Below are 23,540 nucleotides of genomic sequence, written 5' to 3'. Positions count from 1 at the left end.
TTATTATTGTATATGTTAGTTTATTATTTTATATGTTAGTTTTATTATTTTATATTTTTATTTGTCATTCACTTATTTTTTATTATAATAAAATTAAATAATTATTTTCATAACAATACACGATTTAATTATTAAATATTCATATAACAATACTTAGTTTGACAAATATTGTTGTTTTCTCATGTTATTTTCTTATGTTTGTTGACTATAATTGGAGATAATTGTGTTTGAACTATCGGTTTTTTGACGTATTTTTGGGTATAAGAGACACTTAAATGATTAATTTCTATAACTATAAGGATACTACGCTAAAGGACACTATGTTTTACTACGCTAAAAGGGCACTACATTACAAATACGAGCACTATATTAGACCACAAGATACCACTACAAGAAACTAAAGTAACAATTTATCTAGTTTACTAGTCTTTTAGCAAATAAATAATCTAAAATGGATAAAAACAACAAATCAAATTAATCACATAACAATCACGAAAATACATATACTACAGTAAAAAGTAACTAATTAATATTTTTTTAATAACTAATAACAATTTCTCTATTTTACTATTTTTAGCACACTAATACTATAGTCTGGATAAAAAATAACAAATTAGTTAAATTACAAAACAATCACAAAATAACATAGAGCATTTTTATACGAGTTTTAACAAAAACTAAGTCGGAATACCTCGATTTAAAGTTTTTGAAAATTTAAAAATTTTGGTGATTTGGAGCCGAAACAAGAAACCCACTCCGAAATAACGTCTTAGCTAGCACGTAGGACCGAGAATCTACACTTTTTGTGGGACCGGTGGGCTCCACTCGAGGTTTTTTAATTAAAAACAGGGGGATCGCTGTTATTTTTTATTTTGGGAGGGGGGGGTGATTCTGTTTTGGGGGAAGGGGAAGGAGACGATATTTGTGAGATTTAAGAAAAATATTGAAATTTGCCTTTAAAATTTATTAAAGTTGACTTTGGTCAACGTTTTTGATAAACGGGCCCGGACCCGTAATTTCACGGTCCCGTATGGTCCGTAGAAAAATATGGAACTTAGGTGTATGCCCGGAATCGAATTCCGAGGTCCCTAGGCCGAGAAATGAATTTTTGAAGAAATTTGCTTGCTGGAAAATATAAGGATTTTTAGAAATTGAATAATGGTTGAACTCGTTGGTACTGGGCCCGTACTTTGGTTCCGGAGCCGATACATGTCCATTATAATATTTAAACCTTTTCTGTAAAATTTGGTAAAAAAACGGAAGAGATTTGATATAAATCGGACCCTTGGTTGAGAAAATAGAAATTTTGAACAATCTTATGAATTTCATGAGTTTTGGCGTTAAATTCGTTGTTTAAGACGTTATTTTGGCGATTTGATCGCACGAGCAAGTCTGTATGATATTTTTAGAATTGTGTGCATGTTTGGTTTGGAGTCCACAGAGTGTTTTGGTACTTAGAAAAATCTGTTGTTACATCTGGTATTGTTGCAGGCCTCTGATCTCGAAATTGCGAGATCAGGCTTCGCAATTGTGAGCTTCTCAGGCTTGGCATTTGCGAGCCTTTCATCGCAAATGCGATGTAAGGCTAGGCCAGCATAGTTCGCATTTACAAAGTAAGGCGGGGGGGTGGCAGTGATCGCAGATGCGATCTTTTCGTTGCTTTTGCGGAGAATTGTAGTTCGCAATTGCGAAGGCAGCAGAGATGTGAGGATCCTCGCATTTGCGATGGTACCTTCGAATTTGCGAGCTTCGTAATTGCAAAGCTCCTGTCGCAAATGCGTTATCTGCAGCTAAGTAAAAGGGGTCTTGGACGGGATTTTCACTTCATTCTTGAAAATTTCAAAACCTAAACCCCAAAGGGTGATTTTCCTAGAGCAAGTTCTTCCCCAAATTATAGGTAAATGAATCGTAACTCTTTTTCTTCAATTATTTCATCTTTTTACATGATTTCATCTCAAAATCTAGGATTTTTCATGGGAAATTGGGTGTTCTTGGGTAGAAATTAGGAATTTTGAAATTTGGGGATTTGGACTTCAAATTGAAGTCGGATTTCAAAATCAATTGCATATTTAGGGCCGTGGGTGAATGGGTAGTCGGGTTTTGGTTCGAACTTCGAGTTTGACCAAGCGGGTCTGGGGTCGGATTTTTTAATTTTTGGGGGAAACATTGGGAAATCTATATTCGTACATTAGAATTGGTTTATTTAGCATATATTGATATTATTAAGTAAATTATGACTAGATACAAGCGAATTGGAAGTCGATCCGGGAGGTAAAGCGGTAATTGAGGCTTGATTGTTGGCCGTGGAATCGAGGTAAGTGTTTTGTCTAACCTTAGCTTGAGGGAATTGCGTACAATCGAGGTAATTGAGTACGACGTATAGGTATGGTGACGAGTATTTATACGTTGGTGTCAAGCATGCAATTGAGTCTTAAACTGTGATCGCTGTGATTCTTATTATGTACTATTCATGCTTAAGTTGATGATTATCCATGTTGAACAAGCTTATGATATTTTCTTGGTAATTGATTGTTGTTGAGTGTTGACTCAAGTTGAGACTTATTTTGTGGAATTAACTGTTAAAACGAGACTGGTTATAGCTGATTCCCTTGCCGGGATGTTATTGTTTCTATTGTAGATTCCCTTGCTGAGACGTTATTGTTTCTGTTGTTTGGGTGAGGAAGAGTGTAAAGCACGAAGGGTGATGTTGTGCATGTTATTGTGAGAGAGTGTTAATGCACGAAGGGTAATGCCGTGCCATATTCAATGAGTGTTAATGCACGAAGGGTGATGTCGTGCCATATTTCTGTCACTGATAATGCACAAAGGGTGATGCCGTGCCATGATTATCAGAGAGTAAAAGCACAAAGGGTGCGCCTAGGTCTCACAATTCACGAACAATCTAGATAGAGTCTGAGGGATCGATATGGAGACGTCTGTGCTTATCCCCTAGAGGCTACAGAGTTTAGAATAACTTCACATCTATTCAACTCTGTCGGCGATTTGACTTCTCAATGCTAATTGAGCTTCTACTCTGTTCTTTCGTAGGTGGAGAGAACATGTGCCTCTTCATCCACTAATCAGCAACCCGAGCTCCCAGTGGTAGCTCCTACGAGGGGAAGAGGACAAGGTCGAGGCCGTGCTAGAGGCCGAGGTAGGGGCAGGGCTCAGCCTAGAGCAGCAGCACCAGCGGCGGAGCCGCAGGTAGAGTTTGAGGAGGAGGCTCCAGTCCAGACCGTTCCAGCAGGGCCAACACAGGTTCCAGAGGGGTTCATCGCTACCTCGGTACTCCAGGATGCTCTGGTCCGTCTAGTGGGCCTTATGGAGAGTGTCACTTAGGCAGGCATACTTCCTGTAGCACCAGCTATATCTCAGGCTAGGGGAGGAGCACAGACTCCCGCTACTCGAATTTTGGAGCAGATGGCTCCTCGGTTTCAGACTCCAGCAGCTCAGCCAGTTGGGGTAGTTCCGTCGGGTGTTGTAGCTCAGACCGATGATAGAGCAGCTATGTCTTATGAATCTTTGTGGAGATTGGACAGGTTCACCAAACTTTTCACTACTACTTATGGTGGTACATCTCAGAGGATCCCCAGGACTATTTGGCTAGCTGTCATGAGGTTCTACGGAACATGGGAATAGTGGAGATCAATGGGGTCGACTTTGCTACATTTCGTCTGTCAGGTTCCGTCAAGAATTGGTGGGGGGATTATTGTTTGGCTAGACCAGCTGGGTCACCTACTTTGACTTGGAACCAGTTTTCTTAGCTATTTCTGGAGAAGTTTCTTCCTATCACTCAGAGGGAGGACTATCAGAGGCAGTTTGAGCGTCCACAGTAGGGTTCTATGACCGTCAGTCAGTACGAGACCAGATTTATTGACTTGACCCGTCATGCTCGTCTGTTTCATTCGGTACTAGACCAAGATAAAATTAGATAAATTTCAATAATTTAACTTGCTATTGGAGAAACGAATTTGTTTATTTTCTGTAGTACGAAATTCTACCCAAAGACAAGAAAAGGCTCAGTCACTTAGATGAAAAGCTGCCCATAACTGTTTGGTTCGTGGAAACTTGTATCGAAAGATGTTCGGAGGACCTTTAGCAAGATGTCTCGAACCTTCTCAAACAAAATATGTGATAAGAAAAGTACATGAGGACATTCTGAAAATCATGCAGGAGGAAGATCCTTGGTAAAAACTCTAATAAGAGAAGGATACTAGTGGCCAAAAATGGAAGAAGATGCAGAAAGTTTTGTGGCCAAGTGTGACAAATTCCAACGATATGGAAATAACATGCATCACCCAGCGGAGCTATTACATCCGGTTATTTCACCATGGCCTTTTATGAAGTCGGGGATGGATATCGTGGGTCCACTGCCACAAGCTAAAGGAAAGGTATGGTTTTTATTAGTATTAACGGATTATTTTGCTAAATGGGTAGAAGTAGGAGCCTTCAAAAAGGTGCGAGAAAAAGAAGTTAGGGACTTGATTTGACGAAACATTATATGCCGGTTCGGAGTTCTAAAAAAATTGTATGTGATAATGGCCCGCAATTTATAGGTACGGAAATCAAAGAATTTTTCAGAAGTGGCAGATTAAAAGGATAACTTCAACATCTTACCACCATGTGGCCAATGGACAAGCCGAATCAACAAACAAAGTTATTATTAATAACTTGAAGAAAAAAATTAGAGGAGTCAAAAGGCAAGTGGTCTGAAGTGTTACTAGGGGCCTTATGGGTTTATCGAACAATAGCAAAGACAGGTACGGGAGATACTCCATTTTCACTTGTTTATGGTGCTAAAGCCTTAATTTCAATTGAAATAGGTGAACCAAGTACAAGATATACACAAGCAACTAAGGAATCAAATGAGGAAGAGATGCGAACAAATTTAGATTTGCTTGAAGAAAGGATAGAAGCGGATCTAATAAGAATGGCAGCTCAGAAACAAATTATTGAGCGATACTACAAATGGAAAGCTCATCTTAGATACTTCAAGATTGGGGACTTCGTCCTCAAAAAGGTTTTTCAATCAACAAAAGCAGCCAATGCAGGGAAGTTGAGTCCAAATTGGGAAGGACCCTATAGAATTCGAAGCATCGCTGGAAAGGGATCATATGAGTTGGAAACCATGGAAGGCAAAGTACTACCATCAAATTGGAATGTTGTTCATTTTAAGAAGTGTTACTTCTAGGCAAAAGAAGTACCCATGGTCACGTATTACTCAAATGTGATTTTATTTTATTCTTTTTAATTATACTAACAATTTTAGATGATAGGCAAACTACTAGCCCGTACCAAATGATGATATTAGAACCGAAAGATACGAGGAATACTAATTATTCCCGGTCTAGGTTGCAACCTTTCTGATGGAGAAAAAGGGTTAAGCAGTCATCATCTAAATGTATACCTCTGAGTCTCGTATGTATTTTCCTTTTTAAGGAATGAACTAAAGGAAGAAACAATCCAGTGCTCGAGATTTCATACTTCAAAGCTCAAACATTTGGGGGACTATATATGTATGAAGAGGCAAAAAAGACAAAGTCAAAATTCAATCCTGAATCAGCCTAAAAGCCAAAAATCAAGCCTTCAAAAACCTTTGAAGAAACCTTGTGAAGGTGTAAAACTCGCAACAAGGACACAAGATGGATACAAGATATACTCCAAGTTCTTATGAATTTTTAGGTTAAGGTCAATAATTAGTCACGGGACAACAGACCTGGAATTTTGAAACTTGTTACAAATAAAGTAGTTGTGAAAGAGTTGTAAATGTTGTATTGCATAAATGAAGAATGATGTACGAAATTTGAAAGTTCAAAGCATAAAAATTCCTCAAATTATTTCTTTTTCTACTTCTTTCATATATTTACACCAATATGAAGATGAGACGTCATCATCATCAGTGTCGCTTATAAAAGGGCCATCTTTTATGAAAATTTCGTATCTGTCAAAATCGCAGATTGTTAAAGCATTTTCTAATGCAAGATTGAATGTCAAAGAGTGGAACAAAAACTCAAACATCAAAATAGGCGGAAAAAAAGCCAAGATTTGTATATTAAACTTTGCAAAAACAAAGTATTTGTTTATCATCAAACCCCAGAACAAGCTAGGGGTAAACTAACAACCATTCCAATAAAAAGAAAAGAAAAACTTCCCACCAAGAAGTTCTAAACAAAACAAACAGAGTAACAACAAACACTATGAGACATCATCTACTGGAACATCAGCAATGGGAGCATCATTGACGGAGTAGAAGGGTCAGCTTGAGAAGAAGAGGCTTGAATATTAGCTTCACCAGGAGCAAGTCCATCATCTTCGGGAATTTCACCTTCACGTGAAGGAAAGCTTTGACTCTGCTGAGTTTTCTTAATTGCTTCCTTAGCTTTAGCAATCTCAGCGTGAAGGTCAATACCCTTCTGACTGGCTTCCATCAGAGTCCCGAGGCGAGTATTCAAAAAATCTCTACTCACATCAAGTGACATCTTATCCTCGAGAGCCTCATAGTCTTTCTCCCATTGATCAATCTCGGTTATCAACTCTTCCTTCTCTATTTTGGAAGCATCAAAAGTTGTCTTCAAAGGGCTAAGGGAACTTTCCAAGAATTTATCCTTATCAGTAGAGGCACAGAGATCTTCCTGAGTTTGAGTAAGTGTTTGAACCAGCCCTCCTGCATAAGTCTCTTTTTGGTTAAGGAGTTCTCTCAAACTCCTTATCTTTTCGGTTGCCTTCGAAAGTTGCTCAGCAAATGAGGACTCAAGGATATCCTTATCCTTACCAACCTGACTTAAAGAAGCCTTTTCAATCGCTAACTCAGCAACGATCATTTGCATTTGTTGCTCTAAGACATCCTTCTCCTCTACCAACACTTTCTTCTCCAATTGGAGAGCTTCAAATTGCTCTTTCCAATTGTCAGTTTCAGTGCGATAATCAATAATTTGTTGGTTAGTATGGACGATTATTTTCATGAGTTCCGTACCTATCAAGTTGATCTATACAGAAAGAAAAAAGGTTATGGATAAAACAAAAAGAGAAGAAAGAAGGAGTAAAATCACACTCGAACCTTTAGAGATGAATGAACAATATCGTTTATCCAAGTCAATGAACTATGACTCTCCAACTTTGCCTTCTCCCTAGAGCCAAGCAAGGGCTTTAACCATACGTCAGCTTGACCCGACTTCTTCAATAAGTTCCCACCTTCAGGCACCTTAACAACGATTTTCTTCATCGCCTTCTTGCTACTGGAAGGATCAACTTCAATGTGAGAAGAAGTAGCAGTTGAAATGGCAGATGAGGTGAAAGCAGTCACGGGGGGAGCATCAGCAGCAACTTCGGGTAAGGGAACTCGAGGATAATCGGGGACTAACATTGGAAAAGAGTTAAGGGCGACTCCTCAAAAACGAGTTCAAAGGCTTCCTCACTTCCGAAGCCATGAGCAAATAATTGTTTAGCAAAAGCAGGTGGGGTCATTTACTTCTTCATCAGAAATCACTAACGGGGTACTTTCTGTCTCATCCAAATCTCTAGAAGGTACTGAGCTTGATGGAGGGGTAGCTTCATCATCGGAAATAACGATTCTCCTGACTCGAGGCCTACAAAATAAAGAACCCTCATCTGGTTCTTCTTCACCCTCAGAGCCACGAGCTCCGTCAACCTTTCTTTTTGAAGAAGAGCTCAAAATTCTTTCTTGAGCAAGACTCACTATAAATCTTGTGGATGAAATATAAGCAGGACTAACGCCACGAATAGGAAATCCTAGCAAAGAAACAAAAAGGCATGATAAGAAACTCTTAAGTTAGAAAAAGAGAAAAAGGAAAAGGCTAAGCGGGAAAAGTACCGTGTGTCTTAACTTTCCAGCCAAATCTCTGTGAGAAATATTTCCAAGATCTTCTCTCCATAGGGGCAACAGATAGTAACTTCTCTATCCAAATACGGAAGTTAGGAATCTCCTCGAATACTTCCATGGTTGCTGAAAAAAATAGACACGTGAATACATGAGTATCTTTTTTTAGAAAGAAAAAAGACAAGGTAGAAATACTTACGTGCAAAATTCTATTTTTCCGGAAAAGGCATATTTTATTCACCCACCAAAGCATTAGTGGGGACAGCAACGAAGCGGCTATACCAGTCATGGTCTCTCTCATCTTCAAGGCTAACTAATACTCTCTTACTTTTGGCCACAAGGGAAAAAACTCCTTCATGAAATAATTTAGGGAAATAAAGATGAAGCAGATGACGGAAAGTAAAAGGCATAGAAGCCAAGTTTGACAAATAACAGAGGCATGCAACAGCTCTCCAAACAATAGGACCAATCTGTCCTAAGCACCCATTGAAGTAACGACAGAATTCAATGATCACTGGACCAATAGGAGGCTTAAAGCCTAGGGTAAAAGGATATGTGTATACAAAGGAATAACCAGTCTGATATGATGTTATTCTCTGGTCGGCACTAGGAACTAAAATTAGGAAGTCAAGTTTCCAATAAAATTCTCTTATAGTGAGAGCAAGAAGACCAGTAGTAATCAAAGTTGGGTAACAGTCAACACGATCAAGGGAAGCCATGGAAGAAACTTGACTCTTCATAGATTCGCTATCAGTCACAAAGGAAAGCTCTTGAGGAAAAATTTCATCGATAGTGGGTTCACGTAAAGCTTCAGTTGAATCTTTATCTCTAGAAGAAGATCTTGGGGTTACATGAGCACTAGGTCCAGAAGAAGATAGATTGACAGCACCACTTTGAGAGGGGGAATCACGGTTCGAAATAGAACCAAGGCTACGTAGCCTACCACCTCTTCTACTTCTAGTAGGGACATTGGAAAAAACAAACTCGTTGAAAACTTTGCAAGGATCAGGGGAAGACATGATTATCTAAAGAAGAACAAGGAAAAAAATGTAGAAAGGTATCAGACATGAAGATGAAGGAGGGAAGGCTTCAGAAAATCAAAAAAGGGGAGAAGTATTTATAAGAAGACACGGCTATTAAGGTCATTATGAAGCGTCATAATGGAACCATCACTTCGTGACTGATGCGGTTGCAGAAAAATCCTAAAAATGCTGAGGAACTGAAGAACCAACTAGTAAAATCCACGTGGCATGAACATTAAATGAAGGTGATGTATGTCGTATCAGTTCAGAAAAGGTTATGATTACATTCAAAAAAACGGCAGCAGGGGATTCCTGCCATAAAAACTTTCCACTTCCCCGAATATTCAGTAGAGAATATTTAGGAAAGTGGGGGACTATCTGTATTGATGGTGAAAAAGCGATACACGTAGAATATTAGAGCGCTGACATGGCATGGCACATGGGACATTGATATAGTGACTTTCGTAATTGATAGGGAAGAGAAGGCACGAGAAGAAATACCCACGAGACGGTACCGGGTCTAATAGTTGGCAAGGAATAAATGAGGACGGAATGAATAAAGAATAAAAAATAAGGAAAGATACATGAACCGAAAGTAAATAAGGAAGGGGAATCAAAACAGATATGAGGCATTTATGTGAGCACGTGATTTTTGCCTCACGAAAACTACTCCAAAATAAATCAAAAATAAAATTAATTTATTTTAGTGTGCAATTTTAGAAATTGTGTTGCGTTTATTAATTGTTTGTGTTTTGTCCGTAAATGTTTGTTTTGTTATAATTAAACAAAATTAAAATAAAAATACATGTTTCATGCATATCTAGGATTTAATTATGCATTTAATAATTGAGTTAATTAAAATAAAATCACAAAAAATATGCATGTTTCACTATGTGATTAATATTTTGTCTATGTGTTAATAATTGTTAAAGGTTGATTAAATGTCTTGTAAAGTTAATTCTTGTTTTTATAATTTTAATTAGGATTTTAATAATTAAATTGGAAAATTTAAATTAGGAAATTGAAATGGATTCTGAACATTAAAAAATCGGGCCTGGACTGTAATCCAGGCCCAAACAAAAAAATTTAACCCTCCACAGCCCAATCCCAACACTCCCATGTCCGATCCAATTCAAACGAACCAAAACGACAACGTTTGGTCGTCCTTCATCAAGGGTCGTTGGATTAAATCCATCCAACGGCTGAGATTCTACAAACCTAACCCGTGATCCTTACCCGATCCAGTACCCGGTTCAACCCATCCCCCCAACTTAAACCAAACGACATCGTTTGGTTAAGTGAATAGATCCTGGCCATTCATTCTGCCTGATCTAACGGTTAGCATCAATCCACCCCGTCCCTATATAAGTCCAAATCCCTACCCCAGCCCCTAACTAAACACCCCCCCCCCTCTTCACTATTCATCATCTTCTCCGAAAGCACACCCCTAACCCTAGCCGCCCTAGCATCCCATCGCCTGAAACCCGGCGGCAACAACGCCGCCGGTCACCACCTTAACACCCCAGACTCCTCACAACCCCCTCTTTACGGATCCAGGATTAGTTTCCTTCGAATCAGACCCCAACTCTTCGAATCTTAAATCGAAGGTTGGTCTGAAAACTTTATCTTCTCCAATGGCCTCCAAAATAATACCACAGCTTCCCCTAGATACCCTCACCACGGATCTGTTAGTTGCATGGCTCGAATCCTACTGGAACTGCTCGAATCTTCATTTGAAGATTCGAGTGAAACCTGACCCTATCCCAACCTACCTCAAACTCACACCAGTTACCCACCTGACCTCCCTCGTGCCTAGAATACCATTGGTTTGATTCGAATCTGCCTAGAAGTGTTCGAATTTAAAATCCAAGAATCTGAAACCCTAAAAACTTTCACTCGTGGAATCTGTCCAATCCAAATGAGGGATTGAGGTCTAAGAGACTTTAATCGAGGTATTCTCAGTTGAGAATACTTCGAATAAAGTCTGTTCAGCCTCAAAAAGGTCCAAGTCCAAGTCGACCCTGTGTCCGTGTGAATTAAGGATTCAGAGATTATTTTTTTCTACTTCTTTTGATTCCTACGTATGTATAGTTGTTTGTTTTAATAACCTCTGTAATTTTTCATATTTTTGTTTATTTAATTCTATGATTCTGTCTCCTACCCGTCTACTTGATCAAAATGTGAATTGTTTCTGTTGGTTATGATTATTTACAATGTGTGTAATCGACTCGATTAAGTTCGTCGATTAGTTGTGTTATAAATCCTGTTTCTGAAAATGTTGATTGAAACAACCTGTTTTGGATGGATTATTTTGTTGTAATCAGTTGTTTCGTATTTGATAGTCAGTTGATTAATACTCGTTTGTAAATCAATAAGTCTGTCAAAATAAATGTTGTATATATATTGTTTCCTGAACATTAAGTTTCAGGGCATTGTCAGTATATTGACAATGCTCCTGTGTTTGTTTGATTTTAGTTCAAAGTTGAAGTTCAGTTTGAATTATTGTACTGAAATTCAGTATAATGTTGTTGTGATTTTGAGTTGAATTCAAGTTTACAAGGGTTGGGTAAATACAATTGTATTAGGAGGTTAATCATAGGATTGGTTATAGCTGCTTGAACAGATTTTAAAATCTGTTTTGTATCAGATTCTGATTTTAGTTTAAAGACAGTAATAACAGTAGGATTCAGGGGCATTTCTGGGAATGAAACAATAAAAACAGTGTGTTAGTGCTAGTGTGTTATAATGGAATGATAGTGGCTATTACTTAAATGAGATAATGGGAAATAAAAGGGTAATGGAATGCTTAAAATAAGGAAAAAGGTACCTTTAATGGCTGATTTATTAAAAAAACAGCCTTAGTGCTATTAGAGGGGATTTTTTCTGATTTTAAAGGGTCCAGGCAGACCTGTATAAGATAGAGGAGTTGGGACTAATTTTAGGAACTAAGATTTTAAGGGAGATTTTGAGAGAGATTAGAAGACTGATTTTGAAACTCAGATTTTGAAGAGAAAGAATACACATAGAGTGAGATAAAAAGAAAGAGAATTAAGCAGAAAATCAGAAATAGAAATCTGAAGAGGAGGAAGAAAACAGAAAAAAAAAAAAGAGAACACACACACACACACACAATCTGAAACAGACGTAGAAGAAGAAAAGAAAAATCAAAGCATATTTTTCTTGAATCTGTCCGGGTTTGTTTTATTGGTATTGTTTGGTTCAAATCTGAAATTTTTCTCAAATTTCTGTCACTGTTCATCTGAGTTAACGGGTCTTGTTCAGACTTGCTGTGTTATTGGTATATTCTGCCGGTGTTTTGTTGCTGCTATTACTGCTGAAATTTACTCCTTCTACCTTCATTTCCAGGTACATGTCTTTTAAAATCATATGGTGAAAAGCTCCAACATGATGAATAGATGAAGTTTGAGAATTATAATTTTGTCTTCCATTTGTTTAAATTCAGTAGTTCAAACTTCTGTTTTGTTTCGTGTGGGTTAATATAAAATATGCTTGATACGATAACTATTAGCTAATTATTCCCTTTTTGAAGTTTGTATAAATGTTGTAATAAAGTTATTTATTTCGAATTTTTCATTCCATATAAGTTGTATTTGAATCATCAAAATAGGGAACATGACAGAAAACTGGCCATTAATTGCATCTCTTAAAATTGCTAGTATAGACTCGTGTGGAAATTTCAAGACAACAGCATTACTAGTCTATGTTGTTAAACATCTGATTTTTAAGGCTAAGATAGTATTGATTGTATCTTGTTCATATTTAGCATAATAATGGTCATGTTCACAATCAATAGCCGAAAGGTGCATCGATAAAATCTGTTATATTCACGATATTGGCATATGGTGAATGGTGTAGTGGTATATTCATGTTATATGTGATAATTGTCTTATTAAGTCAACCGGTAGATTTGTTTTCTTTCTCAATAACAAATGGCCTAGGAATTTATACAATGCGAAAGTTAATGTTTAGCAATAGTTCACATAGATTGAGAATCAATTTGGTCTGATTATATATATATATATCCCAAACTCAATCATAAACAGAATTAATTAAAGTAATTTCGCCTATTAGATTAAGAACAAACGATGTAGAAGTAGATTAGATTTATAATGTGTAACAATTTTAAGAGTGCAAAAATAACATTCGTTGCAAAAAGAATAATGAGAATTCTTCGAAAATATCATTTCCTTTCAAGAATTGATTTTTTTTTAGTTTCATACACTATTCACATTTTTAGTATACCTATGTTGTGTTTACTAAAAATAGTGTTAATCATATGTTTATTCTTTTCTTTAGATTTGAATAGCTTGGAGGAATATAATTTATACGCGAAAAATTATAATTTGCAATAAACACTCAATAATGGTGAATTCTTTTCAACGAATTTAAAGGCATCTCAAAAATGGGAATTTCTCATGATTTTTACATAAAAATGTATGGATATAATTTGTGGAAAATCCATAATACTATTAAGAATATTTTGCGTGATTAGGGATGCGTTCGCGTAACCTGATTATATTTTTTTTTTAAAAAAGCAAATCCAGATTATGCGTTCGCGCAACTTCGAGTGAATATTTAATAAAAGGGATTTCTCCGAGGATGTTAAAATAATTTCATATAACCCGAGATGTGCAGTTCACTGTTTAAATATAAGGGCGATGATGTTCTTAATTTTATTTTAAATTTCGAACATATATTTTTTATAAAAACTATAACATGGACAATTTTATTGTGTACACGTACGCGTGGCATGATCCCCGATAATTATAAAAAGTATATAATACGAATATACGTACGCGTAATTCGTCCATATAATTGTAAACAATAAGTAAAAAGCGGTAGTAAAATCATGCAATAAAAACGTATTTAGTAAAATCAAGATAATTAAGCCAATAATAAAAACAGTTAAGCGACCGTGCTAGAACCACGGAATTCGGAAATGCCTAACACCTTCTTCCGGATTAACAGAATTCCTTACTCAGGATTTCTGGTTCGCAGAATAACAAACAGAGTCATATTCTCCTCGATTCAGGGATTAAAACCGGTGACTTGGGACGCCTTAAAATTCCCAGGTGGCGACTCTGAAACAAATAAACCAATCCCGTTTTGACTGTCCTTTAATTGGAAAAAACTCCATACGCGCCCCGCAAACACGCAAAAAGGAGGTGTGACAATTTATAGCAATAAATACGCCAGTTATAGATATCCGAGATTGTGGGCAATCAATATCATTAATGCTCATAATCATCCCAAATTATGTAGGAAAAATTGTTATTATTGTATATTCCTATATAAGGGCACAGGATTCTATTTGTAGAGATAGATCTGAGACAATATTGAAATATACTCTTTAGTTTTATGCTTTCTTGAAATTCTCTACCTTGACCTTGGAATGTGTTTATCAATTATTTCCTTAGTTATTCTTATTATTTATCAATAACCCGTTTTCTTTTAAAATTAAATTTTGATGAGAAGACTTATTTTTAGTTAAACAAAGAGAAGAAAGATACAAAATTATTTTCAGAGGAGAAAAATATATCTTTAAATAAATCAATGTAGTCACATGTACATCATTTGCTTCCCAATTATTTGCCATTTGAGATAGAGGGCAAATATTGACTTTGTTCACCTTTAAAGCAACCCTATCATTGCTAAAGGGATAGACATCATAGTCCCAAATTGTTTGGATCCATAAACATAGAGCACAATATTACCAAAAGGGTTATTTTCGCATGAATTTGCGGCTATTGCATACACTATTCCTAGTATCATAATGGGTGCCAGAAATGCCTATTAAAGAAGAGGAAGCAACGACCGAAATAAAACCTTTTTATAGTAATAATGGCCCTAAAAACTCTTAACTCTACATTGTGTGCGAAATGAAAAGAACAGAAACTAATCAAAATGAAGTATCTTACCAATTACCATTGGAATTTCTCACTGGCGATTGATTTCTTCTCCTCCAATGATTTCCTCGTTACCTTGGCTGCCATTGGATTGGAATTGAAAATATGAATGATTTTGCATGAACTATGAAATGGTTGTGTTGTAGAGTGCTTTGAATAAAAAATAATAATTGCACCCAAGTTAATAAGGCGCTTGGTTATCCAATGAGGGGTACACAACGGTATTTTAATTAGTAGTGCCTTTTGGACTTCCAAAGATTATATGTTGAGTTGAAAAAAATAAGGGAAAATGGCAAAAAAACGGAGAAAAAAAATAGGATCCTTGGCTAAAGAGAGATGCCAAGTCATCTTGTCTATTCCCTCATATATAGATTGCCCGTGTCCGTAAAGTGAAATCGCAAGCCAAATTTGTTGAAAATTCACTTTAGCAGGCCAAGGTGTTGGGGGGGGGGGGGGGGGATTTTGCTGCTACATGTAAACATACAATTTATGCCTTAATTACATTTATAAATCTACGGTAAGCACAAAACTTCAAAGGCTGTTGTTTTTATCTTCATTATCATCATATATATTTTAAGTTCAATCACAAGGCAATTAGAGGAAAGAACAAACGGCAAAATCCTTTGAACAAAGAATCATTTCTGCCGCATTAGATGAGTTATGTATTACAAATTGTAATGGTGATTTTGAAAACAATTCAATATTTCTTTCACAGACGATTATCAGTCCAAGTAACTTAGGTTCTGATATCACATGTAAACATAAACTTTAATTTATACCAGAATCTTGAATATGATAATCTTACACAAAATCATTATAAAAAACATACCTGAAGAGGAAGTTATTATCACAAAGCGGAAGAATTTATTGAAATTGGTTTCTCGCCCCTTGCCCTAACTTTCATTACCGTCGCATTTAGTTATATCGGTTGGGAGAGGACCAATTTATAGAGGTTCTAACTTGAACCGATACGTCCATCAAATAACCGATCGGTCTGATGAGATATGCCATTAATTAAATATTAATTAAGGGCCTTAAAGTTTATTGTGCCTCATACATATTTAGGAAAAATCTAACAATATGATCCACAACGCTCATTAAATTACAGATTTAACACTTTCGCACTAAAAACCAGATATGGTTCATTACTATTTAAAATACCAAAGTAAAAAGGATACTCATCATATACAATTGATGAATTGAACAAGCAATAAATACCCTTGCATATGCTTACAAGGCTACAAACATACTACAACTAAACAACCATAATTAAACACCCCAATTTACCTATTCATACTCACCTTACAAGGAACATGGCTGTCACTCAAAAGTACAGATTTCCAAATGGGATATTCTGCAAATACATCTCTCCAAAATCTTAAAACATGTGAACAAATCCAAACACTCAAGATGTTGCATTTACTGCCCCAAACGAAAAGGACCTTCTCCCATATAGTGACCTTCCATATAAAGAGCTGCTGCATTCTGAGGATGAAGACCATCCATTACCATGAACTGCATGTCTTCTGAAGGTTTCCAGTGCCTTTTCCTTTGGTTGATGAACCAGTTGTTTATTTGTTTCTGGTCCAAACCTGTTGTTTCAGCCAATGCCACCTTCTCTGACTCCTGCAAAGTTATTACAAACTAAAATTGACACTAGACCAACACCATATAATTTAGAAATTTCTACATTAATTATATGTGTTTTTAAGCTAGGTAACCTACCTTATTTTAGAGGAATATAATTTCATTTTTCATAAACAATGACATACCCAATAACTTTACTCTACACTCTGTATTCGTATTAATAAATCTACTAAATATGTACAAAAAAATCGCTACCCCCGGTATGTGCCGCTTTTCTCCCAAAGTTATGAAGTCATTTTGCCGAGTTCCTTGACATGGTTCTCTCAAGCCCCCCAGTATACTCTATTTGTTCACCTATATGGGATACGGTTAGTTCACCGGGAGGATCACCCTCCCAATTCAAAGTTTTTCCTGGAAGTTTCAACTTTCTTAACTATGACAGCAGTCGCGGCTATAAATAGACCCGTGATTATGGTAGGGCAGTACAGTTCTGCTCTGGCGCGACCCTTACTCCAACCAAAAGACTAAAGGCCCCTACTGAAGATAGTTCGCCAAACTACAACCGAGAATTAAATTTAGAACCTATAAAATTCAAATCGTGACTCTGCCTCTGCCTATAGTTATATTTTAGATAATTTAATACTGTAAAAGTTCTTTTACATCGTTAGTGTATAGAAGTTAAACTCAAACCATATTAGGTGAAACAATGAGTAGTGCATATTTGTGTAGAGTTTTATACCGAAGGATATGGCCACTTGTAATGCAACTCCCACCAACTGAGCAGCTTCTGGCGTGCATCTTTGGGCAATTTCCCCTTTTTCTTCTTCTTGGAAAGTTCTTGTTTGAGACTACTTAAATAGCCACTGTATTTTCTCAATAAGTGGTTCTTCAGTTCCCGATCTTCTGCTCGTGGATCAATTTCAGGAATTTCAGTTTCTCCACCACTGTTGTCTTGCTCCTCTTCTGATGATCCAACACCCTCACAGTTGTCCTCTGTCCATTTATTTATATTTTAAAAAAAAGGAGAAGATAAGGTTAATTATTCTCCACCTTGCTGCCTGATATCAATAATATCTAGTTCACTCACAATAATTGCAAAACTTAAGCTCTTCAAAAAAATTCATGTTGATAAACTATTTTTTCAATGGTGGATACTACAGCAACAACTACTACGCTTATCTCGCAGGCTAATTAGATTTGGCTAATATGAATCCTGACTAACAATGTCATTCTATAAGCACTGAAAATTCTCTATATTCTCTACTGGCATATCAATCTTTAGAAAAGGTCAAAAGACTATGATGGAAACTTAATCCGTTTTGTTTTAACTTTAAAGGATTCTCAAGTAGCTAATTTACCTCCTCAAACACAGTTTAATTTTATTGTTCTTTTATTTCTAATGACACGCAACAGTTATAGTTTAACTCTCTATTTTTTCTCACACAAGCATGTATTTGCGCAAATCTACCTAACAGCAAAGTAAAATGCTGAACATTCTGTTTCAAGAGAGGTCGATTCTCTATCAAGTATGAGTGAGAATTAAGTGGAATTTGTTTGGAACTCCTGCTGAGAAGAAATTAATGAAAACCAATCACGTATTTGATATTTTCTATAATAGTGATAAATAAAAGTTTAAATGAAGATATGCCTTACAATCAAAGCACCTTACCAACACTATATACGACAAGTATTCTTCCACATAGAGACAAATATATATAAGTAATCTTCTAGATAGGGGCGGACAAATATATATAAGTAATCTTCTAGATAGGGGCGGAAGTATCCCATGAACTCAGTAACTTTTGTCTAGTTCAGTATTTGTATTGAAAAATCCATTAAATGTACAAGAATATTTAACTTGGAACCCAATACGTTAATCCAGTTATGATTATATATTAACTTGACATTTTTATAGGAACCGATAAACTTAAAATTTTGGATCCGTCTCTACTTCTAGAGTTGGCCACTCAAGAGTAGAGGGGCAACAGACCTTATTCGACCAAGGAATTTTTCTTGTAAAGTGTCATATTCAATATGTTGATAAGATCCCAAAAGAGGAAACTTCTTTATCACTTCCAAAGAAGGAAACAACCCTTTCTTGTCATGCTTCTTCAATAATATTACACAAAAGAGTACTTTAAAAAAACAAAAATGGAAGTGCAGATATGTATTTTCTCAACTTCGCATAAATGAGATAAATCCATATATATCTTTCTTAATTGGTTGGAGGGTAGTTTTATGATTAGTTCAAGAATAATTTCAAGCTGAGTACTTATTCATAGGGAGCGCAAGGCACCCCAGTACACGAAGCATTCCGCATTTACGACGGGTCCGAAAAGGGTCACACCCAAAAGGTGTGATATAGGCACCCTATTCTGGTACAAGCATCAACAGTTGATTCTATAGCTCAAACTCATAACCTATAAATCATACGGAGACAATTCTACCAGCCCGTGGCCTTGGTTGGAGGATAGTTTTATGGTTGGTTCAAGAATAATTTCAAGCTTATACTATTGGATACTTGTTCATAGGGAGGCAAAAATTAATTTAATTCTTAATCATTTTCGCGACATATTATGGAATTGTTTTGATAACCAAGAAATTCCAAAGATATCGGCGTATGGTTCGAAATCCTATAATGCGCTTCTCCTCTTTACTTTTTTTGAATAAATACAAAAATTTTGTTTGCCGCAACTTCGATTATGACATGTGTCTAACTCACATATTGCACATTTCTCTCTTACCGTTAAACCAAAAGTCCCGAGAACCAAGGTATATATGTGATATTAGACACCAAAATTTTCTTTTAAAAAAAAAGGAAAAGAGAAGAATAAGATAAACATAAAAGGAAAGAAGCTAAGAGGAATATGGTACTCGAAACAACAATAGTATTACATCTATTTTCTCTCACATATTTTTCATGTCCATTTTCCTTAGCTCGTTGTCGTACTTTGCTTTAAGAAATTACTTTTTGCACGGAAAACTGATGCTTATAATCGTAAAAGCAGCAATGACAAAAATATATGATAAGAAAATGGAATCAACATGTCCAGAGAGATGTAGAAATTAAATAAAGAAATTAGTGACTAGTTGTATGAGACAACTGTTTTGTCTGACAGTTTTGTGCACTCAGATTTCTATGAACCCAGAAATGTAAGATTGGGGTCCACAAATTTGTGAGACAAAAAGGAGCCTCATACAACTAGTGTAAGTTGTACGAGACACAAAATAAAATTTCTCGAGAAAAAGATATCTGACAAATATGGCAGGCTACATGGTGTAGCACTGATCATGAACAGCACCCAATGTTGTTCATTTTTCCAATGCCTATTAGCTACGGCAGAAGACCACATACTAAAGCAAAGTCTACTTGGAAATGACAGCAATATTATTACCTTCAGATACATGCACGTATTTACATTTTTGTTTGACTTTCAAGAATGTGTGTTGTGTGTGTATATACGAGTATATATTTACTACCACTACATAGGCAACTACGAACTATAAAGACTCAAGTACTTACTGTGGAGTGTCAGATAAATGTGTTTGCGAGAGAGAGATCATATATATGTAAAGCAGAATTTATGTAGTGGGAACAATATTACCATTAAGAATTTGTCAGAATACACTGGAAATCTGGACCCATATAGCTAAAGCTAAATTAAAGAAGATTAGAGAAACAAACGTGTGGCTTCCTCATTTTTATATATGTAAGATTTGTCTGTCTCTCCATTTATTTATTGCATAATGCAACCAAATCATCTCTTTTTCAACAATGAAGTATACACTTTATTTGCATAATGCAACCAAATCATATACTATTATTATCTTTTTTTAATAATAAAGTAGTACTCCGTATATACTGTTACTCCCCTCGTACAGTCGTAAATAGGGTTTTCTTACACTACACAGAAAAGCATTGGAAATGGAGAACGACGTTTCCGGTCAAAGCTGTCTTGAAAGGAAATAGCACAAAACATTGGCACAGTATTAAATGAACCAACACAAATTCTTTCTTTTTTTTCTTTCTTGGTTAAGCATTCAAATAAGGAACTTTAACCAGTCCCTTTGTTTATTCTTCTCTCATTCTTTCCATGCTTGGCAATTACGAGGAAGAACAAAACTCACTTATACTATACTAGTAGTAGTGAGGCAAAATTATGATTTTGAGTTTATGGATTCTGGGTTTGTATATATTAATTGATTACAAATACAAAATCTAAACTAGTGAATTTTGCCAACGGAACTGTAGCTCCGCCTGTGCTAATGCGTATGAGAAAGAAGAAAAGGAAGTAGTACCAGAGTTGAAGATCCGAACGGGGCCATTACCAAGCATATTAAGCTGAGTTTCGATTTTTCGCATGAAATCCATTGCTTCATGTAGGGGCCTTGTAAGCTCCTCTCTGTACTTCACTAGCATGTCATAATAAGCTTCCTGAATATAAATACAAAAAGATATTCATGCCTACATTATTATTAAATAGAAAAAGTAAAATATTCATATTTTTTAATGTTACGAAGATAAAGATATTAAAAGGAACTGACCATAAATTGATCAAGTTCTGGGTCCTTAGCAATATTCCTGTCGGTCGATGAATCTCGTTGCCTCACCTCAAACTCTTGCCGTACTGCCGATAGCCTCGCCACCACTTCCGGCGGTGCTCCCACCTATATAAAAATAATTTACTTATATATACTGGCAGTATTAATAAATTTTAATTAATCAATGTAATTTAATTTACTGTAACATATTAATCTTATTTTCAAAATAACTAGTTGCATTTATTATGAGTAGTTATTTGTAATTATCTAGCAAACAAAGAGATCTGATGCTCGACTGCCTGAAAGAAAGAAATCTCAGTACAGAATTATTCCGCTACAGCATAGGAATGAATTGAGTGAAGGAGGCTACTAAGGTTGAACCTAACTAATATTAAAGAGTCATATTCAGTCACTCAGAAATATTCATAAAAATTCTTTTATACTGTCAAATTAAACTACACCTCAGACATTCCGAGAAAGATGTGTAGTAGTTTTCGGAGAAACGGAAACAAAGAATCAATTTCTTTTATTATAAGTGAATTAATTAATCCACTTTGGAATGTCTCAAGAAAAAGATGAAACAGCCAATTTGCTCAAAGCTATGTCAATATATTACTACATTTAAGCAAAAAGTTGATACCTTTTGACAATCCATGTAAGCGTCCAAAAGGTTAGAACACTGAGGATGAGCAATAATCTTGGCTTTTAAAGCATCAACTTCACTACCAGAACTCTCACTCTCGTGATGATTTTGAACCGTCAGATGATGATATCCACTACGAATAATCGAAGGGTACTGAAATGTATGATGATGAGAAGTACTGCCTCCTTCTGTCTTCACTATGGGATGTACCACTGCTTGAGATTGATCATAACAATCGCCGCCGCCGCCGCTGCTTCTTCCATAAATAGATGAATTTGGGGATGCAAGAAGTGGAATTCCACCGTACAAGAAGTTATTACCCCTTTGAGCTGAGTTCTCCCCCAGTTGATTATAATTATTCTCCATTAATTACTCTTAACAAGATATGATAAAAAAAAAAATATAAAGATCGGAAACCCTAAATCAAAGATGTGGATAAACAGTTGAGAACTAGATGAAACCCTAAAGAAACTCTACAATACTTATTATTCGTCAACTAAACCAACTATATGGGGAAAGTTCATTTAACTCTTCGAGATCTCTTCTTTATTTGGTAAAAGAAACAAAAAAGTGAAGAATTAATTGGATAGTTTTGCTTGTGTGTTCTCTGGTTAAGGAGGCCAAGAAATGAAGTTGCACTTAAGAATTGAAGTTTCTTTCAAGAGCGAAGCTAAAAGGTAAACTACGAGTTGGACTGAACTTATCTTGACAACATGGAAGATGATGGCTGTGAACAAAGGAAAAAAGGAAAGGAAGGGAAGAGTAAGGTAGTGGCCGCTCCTGGTAGCGGCTTCGTAGATGACAAGACGTTCTTACGTTGAAGAATAAGGAAATGTATTGGAAAATAGTACTTGTCTTTATTTTAACTATACCCCCCTATAATCCTATGCAGAAAAAGAAGACCACTCAATTATAAAGAAAGCATAATTATTTTATTTAGAAAATAAAAACAGTTAGATCTTATAACTTTCTCTTTCTTTTTGTTTTCTTTTGTTTTTCCCATTACTTCCACGGGAAGGCCTTTTCATTTTTCTTTTCCTTTTTGGGAGATCTTCCTTTTTCTATTGATTTATTTGGCTACCTTGAAATTTTAGTTTATTATAATTGATAGAAAAATTGAGTTATATAAATTGGTTAAATTTTTAATGCTACTGTTTTCTTTCAGTTATTTTCTGGCTGTCTGTGTTCTCTCGCTGTCGTTCGCTTCGGTTTTCTTATTATCTTGCTATTATTATTATTTGTTGCTACGGGTTTATTTCTTATTTCCTTAGTCGATGGTCTATCAGAAACAGTCTTTCTACCTTCCTATGGTAGGAGTTGTTTGACCAAAAATATAAATTTTGGTTCAACTAATTGGATTTTAATAAAGCATGGTCAGTCTTATCCAATAATAATATTCTCAAAACTAGGTTGTCGGTTTTATGATTAAAAACATGTATATTTGACTGGATGATAATGAACGTGAGCAATAATAACCGAGTTTAATGATCCAAAAAGATAAAAGACGGCATTAAATAGTAATAAATAGCAATGAATGGCATTTAAGTAAATAAAAATGTGTGAGTTACCTGAAAAGGGTTAGATCTGTAGATATTCTTTCAGACAATGATGAATGGATGGGCCTTTGAACACTCAGGTTGTTCTTAGATCCGATGGAAAGAATAGACAAGAATCTTAGTAAAAGTTTGTTTTAGTACGCTTGTAACAAGACCAAATTCTATCTATTAAATTCAGAGTGCTTTTTACAAATGAATATCTCTCCCCCACCTCTCATTGTATTTTTTATTTATTTATAGGGAATATATTCCTAGAAACCCTAATGGTACAGCTGTAGAGAATATTCACTAAAATATTCTCTTTAGTATCCTATCTTGAAACTGGTTGTTATAACTTTGTCAAGGATGCTCGATCTCGACCTGCATCTTTGATGACTCGACCTTAATTATTGCCAATTTCGATCACAACCTTCACTACTTCTAAAG

The 23,540-nt window shown here is 35.8% G+C and overlaps 1 protein-coding gene across 2 annotated transcripts; it reads right to left on the bottom strand.

Moving 5' to 3' along the window:
- Positions 1-15,909: 15,909 nt before the first annotated feature.
- On the bottom strand, positions 15,910-22,412 carry LOC104212503 (homeotic protein knotted-1). Of its 2 annotated transcripts, none has more exons than XM_009761789.2 (5): positions 21,556-22,412; positions 20,919-21,041; positions 20,703-20,808; positions 17,113-17,366; positions 15,910-16,412 (listed from the first exon to the last, which is right to left on the bottom strand). In XM_009761789.2, the coding sequence occupies exons 1-5, from the start codon at positions 21,922-21,924 to the stop codon at positions 16,206-16,208; spliced, it is 1,059 nt and encodes a 352-aa protein (XP_009760091.1). In that variant the 5' UTR covers positions 21,925-22,412; the 3' UTR covers positions 15,910-16,205. The 2 variants fall into 2 exon arrangements, with proteins under 2 accessions (XP_009760091.1, XP_009760089.1); XM_009761787.2 differs by having other exon boundaries at positions 20,673-20,808; positions 21,556-22,408.
- Positions 22,413-23,540: the final 1,128 nt, after the last annotated feature.

Source organism: Nicotiana sylvestris, chromosome 4 (assembly GCF_000393655.2).
Source record: "Nicotiana sylvestris chromosome 4, ASM39365v2, whole genome shotgun sequence".
In the NCBI taxonomy this organism is placed as follows: Eukaryota; Viridiplantae; Streptophyta; class Magnoliopsida; order Solanales; family Solanaceae; genus Nicotiana; species Nicotiana sylvestris.
Note: the sequence above shows the minus strand (reverse complement) of the source record. Positions and strands in the feature narration are given on the sequence as shown.